The following is an 8,817-nucleotide window of genomic DNA, read 5'->3' as shown; positions in this document are numbered from 1 at the left end:
CACACAGACACACATCACTGGAAGTTAGCTGAGCTTCTCCGAGTGCTGAGGTCGCACAGGCCTACATCTCCCAGACGCCTCGCCGCTTCCACATTTATGGGTCTATATAAAAAAGGCACAGCTGGGGTCCTCCCAGGATTCATTGCAGAACGACTTCATATCTAGCACAGATTTTACCTTAAATGTACAGACAGAAAAAAGAAAACTGCCTTTGCCTTCATAGTATTTGTAAGAAAAGTGATAAATGAATAATTTTGTACACGTTGGAACAATAAACCACATAATTTTTTGTGTCATCAATAATAAACAGATTTTTCCCCTGTTAATGGCTCTGTGCATTTTAATACACTTTATGATGATCTGTTATTTGTCCCGGGTAATGCACTTGAGACACTTCACATATTGTAGATAATTATAGTGCATTATTACAGCTTAGAGCTGGTTTCCCAAAAATCCTCTGAGCAATAACACCTGTGATTTTGTATTGTACAAAAAGGTATAAATTGCAGACCTGTAGAATATTGTTCCAATGTACAGATTTGCTTGGCTTTTGGTCTGGTCTTTAATTGTCCTTTGTAATCTTTGCATCGTGGAAGGGGCTTTCGAGGCAAACATCCGCCTCCATCTGTATAATATCTGCACCAGGACCCTCCAGTGTAAAATTTCAAACATTGCAGACCCTAAAAACACACAGTGACACAAGGGTGTACTGTTTCCAGCAGGTTCAGTCTCTTCTGCTGACAGCCCTGGAAGAAAGAGAGACAGAGGTAGACGTGGGGCCACACAGCTTGTCCATGAGTCTGTTTTGCATATTCTTCTGCCTTTTCCGTCTCTCTTTCTCCTTCCGCTGTTTTTTTTTGCTTTTCACCATCCCTGTGGCCAAATGAAGCCTAACAGAGGTAGAGAGGCTACTGCTGCTACTTATGTGTGTAGCCGTCCTCCTCTTTAATCCTTCTAGACTCCAGAGGGAGTTAGAAGGGGCTGAGACGTGCTTACGGACTCTTGGCGATCTCTTTTTCCTGATGCCATAACATCCAGTGGCTCTCTCGATTCTCTGACCGCTCCATCCTTCATCAGGACAGACAGAGAGAGTTTTTGTCAGTGGGAGAGCAGCAGGTTGACGATCCCTGTCCGTTCTCTCCTTCTGTCCCCTCACACCACCGTCTCATTCCCTTTCCCCGGTTTGATCCAGCCCTCCCCCGGCGCCCGCTTGCCCGCTCGGCTTGCCCTGCTGTCCCGGAGCAGGCGGGTGGTGCAGCGTTGCCAGGTGTGGATGGTCTTTGCCGACCAGATCCACATGCCCGACGTGATTCCTACGAGCAGCGACATGAAGATTCGCAGCATCTCTGACGCCACATATGAATCCCTGGGGTTGGCCCTGAAGTCCTCCCAGTGAGACAGCTGGTAGAGGTAGCAGCCAATGACGGTGGACGCTGGGACCGTGTAGAGAACAGAAAACACTCCGATCTTCACCATCAAGCGCTCCAGCTTGTCTGTTTTGGCGCCGTCCTTCTGCAGGTTGGAGCGGATCTTGAAGAGAGCCACCAGGCCGGCACAGATAAACAGAGTACCTGAGGTGCAGAGAGGAATAGGGTTCATCAGATATCATTACAGTCATATACAGGAAGTAAGGATCTCTGAGTTTTGTGATGAGGTTGAGCATGACCCAAGGAACCCCCCATTTAAGGAATTTCTTCCTACTTAAAAATCTGGGTCTAGAGATTTTAAATTGGGCCTAAATTGGGCCTTGTTCATCTGTTAGTTTAAAGGAATCTAGTACATTGTGAAGCAGATCTAAATTAGAGGTTTTAAATTAAATTAGGTGGATCAAGGAATATATTTTGGCTTTATTTAACATTGCATGATGGGCAGTTTTTCATTGATTTATCAGAACAATTCATGGATCTCAATGAAAAAAGATCAGGCACATTAAAGGGGGTGATATCTATGAGTGTGTGCAGGTTGAATGTAAGACAACTGTTGGGCCTTGGCCGAGGCACAGGGTCGACTGAGTGACATTCTTGTTACCTATGAGAAGGTACGAGGCCAGGGGAGCCACCACGAAGCCTGTGAGCGCCTCCTGCTGCTGGTTGCCGACATAGCAGAGTCCGGTCAGGTCGTCTGCATCCACCAGTCTCATTATGAGGATGACGATGGTTTTGACGGCTGGGATGGCCCACGCTGCTATGTGGAAGTAGGAGCTGTGCATCTCAATAGCCTCGTGGCCCCACTTCAGTCCAGCAGCCAAGAACCAGGTGAGCGTCAGGATCACCCACCTAGAAGAGGCCAGGCAAGCAGAACACAGGAATAGTTAGGGAGAGACAATTATCACAATATTGTACCTCTCATCATGTGAGCAAATTAAAGTGTGGCCTAACATCCTGTCAAGGAGACAACTGTAGTCCTCTGTTGTAAAAAGAAGCTAATCATGACACCAGATAGTCGTGAGTTACATAACAGGGTCGGGGTCATATTTTAGGAAAGTGAAGTCCTTGGGTTTTTCAGCTTATTGTCTTTCCACCAGAGAAGAGTGAAGAAAAACAGGAAAATGAGGGCAAAGTGAAAAGGAAGAAAAAAGTGCTGCTTCAGCACCGGGTTTCCACTGCAACTGTGTTGTGCAGAACATACTTTTTTTTTTTACAAAGGATGACTGTGTGTGTAAGTGAATCCTTCTAGATCAGGGGTTATGATAAAGGATAGTTAGACTTAAAGAGAAAGCAGAAGGCCAGTCTCTTGTTCAAACTGTTCCAGCAGAGTCTACGGCAGCTGAGGATGGTAATCAAACTGGGAAAAAGAGTTGGAGAACTGATACAAATAGAAAGTGAGTGTTTGTTTGTACTAACCAGAGTGAGGAGGCCATGCCGAAGAAATAGAGGAGGAGGAAGACAATAGCACAGCCGGTGCTCTTTAACCCTTCCTGTACTAGAATGGGCATTGCTGTGGTGTCCAGGTCACAGGAAACACGTTCCCTCCCCAGAATTAAACGTACCTATAAACCAAAGAGAACAAAATGGGAAATTACAAAAAAGACCAGAGAAGCATTATCATTATTTCTTAAAATAAATAGTGTAAATTGACTGAAGGTCTGTATTTAGTGATGAAAAAACGATCCTATCCCATATATTTACTTGGACTCTTTGTCCACTGGTATCTGCATTGGCGGTGGATTCGTTTTTATTTTGGCAGTTTAGACGCTGAAGCTGCAACCTTTATGCTTGATGCTGTGAAGTGCATTCAACTTCTGGGCATTGGTGCAGCATTACCCATGAAAGTTTGTTTTGCTATTTTTTAAACCTTGAGAACAATAGTGATTCCTGTACTGTGTATGAACCCCCACTGGCTAGACAGCGAGGTGAGAGAGTAGTCAATGACTTGAAAAATCGAAAAAGCAACTGACAATTACATAGGAGTCGATCGCCTTTTTAGCAGGTTAACCCAGTTTGAAAAAAGTTTTTTTGTCAACCACTTACCAAATATGCAACACTGTACAGATTACAGCACATGGACAGGAAGATGATGGGCCGCTCGGGGTAGGAGAAACGCTGTGAATCCAACAGGAAGGTCAGGACCGTCAGGGTGGTGGAGAGGAAGCACAGCACGGCCCACACCGCCATCCACGCGTCCGTGAAGACTTTAGCGCTCCGTCGGTAGAGGCCGCTGTCGTAGCCGCACTGGAGGGCACAGCTCTCCGTCTGTTTCAGCCAGGTGTACTGGTCCGGCGCGGTTCCCAGCGCCTGGCACTCCTCCTGGTGGGGAGGGAGACGCACCGGCGGGTAGGGGGAGTCCTCGTCACCCGGGCCCTCCATACACATGTGGTTGTGGTCGTTTTGAGGTGGGAAGAGGCTGCAGTTGAGCACCTAGAGGAAATGGGATGTGATGGCATTTTTAAGGCTGTGACAGATACTGAAACCGCTCTTTGAACTAATCTACATTTGTTTTGGGTGAATTTTTAAAAATAATTCCTAAAAGAATGCATTTTGTCTCCCTAAAGTTGTGTTTGTTTTCACAGGCAGGATGTTCTTGTGACCATGTGACTCACCTCGGGCCATATGAAGCCAAACTCGTGGAGCACTGGGAGACATTTCCTCTTGACAGACAGACACATGCTACCACACGGACCAATGGGGATGGGCACCTTGTCTGTGCACATTGGCACATAGACTGAGCAAAGGAAGAACTGGAGAAAAAAACAGAGGTATAAAGATTTAGTTAAACATTTTGATCTCACATAGTTACACAAAGCAAATTTTGAGAGATGGAGCATCGACACAAAAATCGTTAAATAAGTTGAAACTGACGATAATGCAAATGGGTTTTCTTGGGGATCAGTTAATGGACCAGGTGATATCCTTACCTTAAGGCCATAGCTAATGACTAGGGGTGGGAATTATCAGGTAACTCAAAATACACAATACAGTTATTCTTTGACAATCGATATATTGCAAGACAATCATATAACGAATTCTGAAGCTGAAGAAGAATACTAAAATGCCCCTACAGAGGTAAAAGTGCAGGATTTCAGTTTTTATTCACTGGAATCTGGTGTCCGTTTCCCAGAGTTGGACACAAACTGAGATGAAACAATGTACAAAAATTTGCATGACGTCTTATCTTGGTCTGAAACAAACACACTGTAACTTGGGACCACATTGGCCATCATTGTGAGAACCGCTTCCCTCAGCAATCTCTTTTATTCAAGTAAGAGCTCTTTTTATTGGGCAACAGGGGAGAAAGAAACAGATGAGTGAGGCGCAGGGAGAGAGCAGTTTTCCGATATCACGTCACATTTCAGCTCACTGCTCTTACTTAAATCAAACTGTGAAGCAGAAGGAAAGTCTTGTCAATGGTGTTGTGCTTGTTAAAGAAGTGGAAACATTGCTGTGACTAACCCATGGACCTATTCTGCTACATAACACAACAGGGTTACAGCTGGTAGATGGCAACACGTGGATTTGCGTATAACCACTAACTGTCCTGCTGCTCTCTTCTGCCTTTTCCTTTCACTAAGTTTCATCACCTTTTTGAGTCGCGGCCCACCATTTTCAATTCCAATAAAAACACCCAAACTTGAGTCAAAACACGATGGCCAACACTAACCTGCTCCCAAGGTTACACACACACAACTCTGCGTCTTTAAAAACAATCTGAGGTCTTAACAACACTGAGGGCATGTGCCATGTAATGCTGTATAATCCCTCCCTCTAATCCAAGGCTCAGTTTTCTCTGTCCCATGGCAATGGTTTTGAAATAGATCTCCAAGTCAGAGTTATAAAGATAGTGAACGATCCGAAGTTACATTTGACCCTTTGAGGCCGTTGAGACGTGTGGGAAGGTGGACTCCAGGGGTTAGTCAAGGTTGCAATTTCAAGTGATTTCATGCTTTTACAGTGAAATCTGTCTGAAGCTGCGGTGTAAAATTGTACCAAGCTCATGATATTAAAATACTGAGAAAGAGAAATTACACTTCACTCTGCTATGTTTAGGTAAATGAGACCAAACATTTTTTTCCAGGAGCTGGAGATTTGATGATTTCAGGCTTTTTCAATTTCATACCAAAATATGTATTGGGCAATAATCAGAACAAAATGTTTTGGAGTTGCAGCCTTGATGCAGCGGTGGAGCAAACTCCTTCCTCGAAATAGGCCTTCGAAAGTAGCCAAAATGAAACATGAAGCCTTAGTGCAGTGTCATGGCTGATAAATACACTTGTACTTTCTGTGAGAATTTATTGGCAGAGTAAAAAAGTAAAAGTTGCGCCTCGGTGTGCTTTTGAAATTATAGCAACGATCAATGACTTGTAAACAAATCACAGGACTAGAGCGAGCTGAGCCGAATAAAAAAAAAACCTCACTACGAGTTATCTGATGTCAAATTCTGTTCAAACTCCATTTGTCACACGGCTCTGTGGTCAGTATCTGGGCTGCAGCACGGCTTCATCTCTCCACACGGAGCAGATGAGCTGATCTGGAGTCAGTCTCAGGTTTCTCACTGCAAAATAGAGAACCTCTGTTCCCAGGCCGAGACATATTTATTATAGTAATTTGCCATTTGATTAAATTAGATGAACAAAGTTTGAGGCTAAACAAAGTTACCCTCTGGATGAGTGTGTGTTTGTGGCCTTTTTTTTTTAATCTCATACAAGTTTATAAAAAGAGGTACAGCATCTGGTATGTCTTAGAGTGAGTTATGTGTACCCTGCCCGCGACAGTAGTGTAACACATTCTGGGTGTTTTCCCCCCGACCGTTGGTAACCGGAGTGCTGTCACTTCACTGCTAAAAGCCGCTCTGGTTACCAGTCAGGAAGCCTCCCATTAGAGCAAATGTTAGAGGATACGGTTTCCCTTTCCTCCCTCTTTAGCGTGCGTGTGTCTCTGTGTGTGCGTGTGTCTCTGTGTGTGTGTGTCTGTGTCTGTGTGTGTGTGTGGGTGGAAGAAGGACAGGGGGGGCTTATCTTACGCGACAATTTTCAGCTGGAGCGGGACAGTTTGGTTTTCTGCTCCAGTTGCTCCTTTTCCTGTCTCCTGCACATGTGCACAAATGTCAACCGTGTCCACTTAGCATGTCAAGATAATTTGTTCCCGTTCCAAAGCACCTGTACGCACAAATAATTCACTGTACAAAGAATGCCATTTCTTAAGATGACGACACAACTGGAGGATTTTTGTAGGCAGACGTCTAGGTGTGACTTTTAATAAGGTACATGAAAAGTCAGATTAAACTCATTAACACTGCTCCTGGTGTTTCCAGAGATAAGTTCCCCCTTCGTCTGACTTGTCATCCCATAAAGAGTCTTAAGTAAAACAACATATCAGCCACAAGTAATAAGACCAATCTATTTTTTCACACATGGTGCACGAGGCACAACAAGCAGCATTTGTCTTAGCACACTGAGGGCACTATTGTTAACCAGAAGACAGTATATAGCCCCCGAGACTCAGCTGTTGCTGTGTGGGGCATGAACTCAGAATGTCAACAGACAGAGGGGGCATTTTCATATAAATTAGCATGACAGCCTGACACAACAGGAAGGAGGGAAAGCTGGGACCCCTCCACTTACATGGGAATCAAGTGACCGATATTGCATATGGTTGCTTTTGACATGTCACACGAGGACGAGCCTGGAGTAAACCATAAGATAGAGCATGGCTGAGTCCCATTTAGCTGCTCCTGGATTTGGGTTCTCGGGTTGTGCACACTGGCTGACTGTCATGGGGTCATGGGGTCTTACTGGGACACTTGACCACCTCAGCAACACCTGTGCTTATCCTTATTATGACATAATACAATATCTGCTGGGAACGAAGCTTATGTCGTCACCAGTGTCCATTTATGTGCATTGTAACATAAAAACAACTGGATGCATTTCAAAGAAAGTTGGGTGAATGGCACAACTGTGGGTCAGAGAAGAATCCCTTAAATTTGCAGATCCAGTGAACTGATATCTGGGAGTGTGTGAATATTGTTGCACACTCTACACACTGTACTTATCAATGACACCAGCATAATAAAAAACATTTCGGTGAATAGTATTTCTAGAAGCTCCCTGTCCTTATGCACACATACACAGATTCTGGAAACTTAACCAAAACTTTAACCCTAACTACACCAACAACTGTCTTCACCTTGACGTTATGGTGACTGATTTTATGTCACCATCAGGCAGACAAGTATAAGCAATGTGTTCCCTGCAACATGGGCAATACCTCACCCACACACACACACCACTCACCCACAAATATAGCAGAGTGTCCAGACTCAGCTGTGCCTTATTCGGACCAGGATCACTGCTGCTAAATCTGTGCATGTGGGTCAAAGCGGTTCCCCCCCCTCTAATAGGACACTGTCTGGTCTATGGTCTGGTGGGCTCTATTCTGGTGAGGTGTCAGCAGCACTGCCTGTGGAGCCGGTGTACCTTGAGCTGGCTGGAGCAGCCGTACTGGATGAGCGGGGTGAACGTGGTCAGCTGCAGCTCGGCGTCCGACTGCAGCACGTTGCCCACCAGGTTGGGCATCTTGGTGACGTTGTAGCCGAGCCCCTGGCACATGCTGATGCGGATCGGGTCGCAGGTCATCTCCTCCACCTCGTCGCCGAACGCCCGCACCACGCCGAGCGGGGCGGAGAGCAGCAGGAGGAGGTGCAGGAGGTGGAGGAGGTGGGAAAGACCGGGGAGAGACCCCATCGTCCCGGGCATGGAGTGGCTGTGCGCACCGCGACGCTCCGGATGCGGAATATTCCCTCACACGCAAAGTTGTGTTAAGTCTCCCTGGAAACCGCGGCGTGTGTTTACAGTCCAGGCGTGTGCGTGTGTGTGTGTGTTTAGGTCCGTGCGTGTTTTGGAGGAAATCCACTTCAACAGGTTCCAGACATCCCAGGAAACCTGCAGGGAGGTCCGTGCGTAAAACCAAAAGTCCCGTGTTTTCAGTTAAAGCGACGCCGCGTAAAAACAAACATCTGGATCCGTCCCCCGTGGTCCTCGGTGTGAAAACATCTGGATCGGTCCCTCGGTCCCTGGGTGTGTTGTGTCCCGTTAGTGTGTGTGTCCGTGTGGAGCCGCAGGGACGATGGGTGTGTGTGTGTGTGTGTGTGTGCGCGCTGCGGTGTGTTTGCGCCTCTGCTGCTGCTCCGCGTCCGGCTCTGAACTTTATTGTGTCTGAGAGGAGAGACGATGGTGCCCGGCCGGAGGAGAGCCGACCAATCCGGGCCCGGGAGCAGGCTGTCCCCGACCAACCCCTGACCAGGAGGGCGGGATCCGGGAGAAAAAATAGAAGGGAGAGTCTCCTCTCCTCCCCTCTACCCCGTCTCCTTCCCTTCAGCTTT

General features: G+C 46.4%; 1 protein-coding gene across 1 annotated transcript; it reads right to left on the bottom strand.

Moving 5' to 3' along the window:
- Positions 1–8,578, bottom strand: fzd4 (frizzled class receptor 4). The gene is made up of 6 exons (XM_061073768.1): positions 7,913–8,578; positions 4,040–4,177; positions 3,471–3,857; positions 2,844–2,989; positions 2,029–2,276; positions 1–1,571 (listed from the first exon to the last, which is right to left on the bottom strand). The coding sequence occupies exons 1-6, from the start codon at positions 8,189–8,191 to the stop codon at positions 1,153–1,155; spliced, it is 1,617 nt and encodes a 538-aa protein (XP_060929751.1). The 5' UTR covers positions 8,192–8,578; the 3' UTR covers positions 1–1,152.
- Positions 8,579–8,817: the final 239 nt, after the last annotated feature.

Source organism: Limanda limanda, chromosome 6, assembly GCF_963576545.1.
Source record: "Limanda limanda chromosome 6, fLimLim1.1, whole genome shotgun sequence".
Lineage (NCBI taxonomy): Eukaryota > Metazoa > Chordata > Actinopteri > Pleuronectiformes > Pleuronectidae > Limanda > Limanda limanda.
This window is presented reverse-complemented; position numbering and strand designations above follow the sequence as displayed.

Coding starts and splice junctions, on each gene's coding strand:
- fzd4 (XM_061073768.1), bottom strand. CDS start 8,191: ATGCCCGGGACGATGGGGTCTCTCCCCGGTCTTTCCCACCTCCTCCAC. Junction 2,277..2,843: donor GGCATGGCCTCCTCACTCTG/GTTAGTACAAAC, acceptor GGCCTCTTCTAG/GTGGGTGATCCTGACGCTCA. Junction 1,572..2,028: donor GGCCTCGTACCTTCTCATAG/GTAACAAGAATG, acceptor TCTGCACCTCAG/GTACTCTGTTTATCTGTGCC.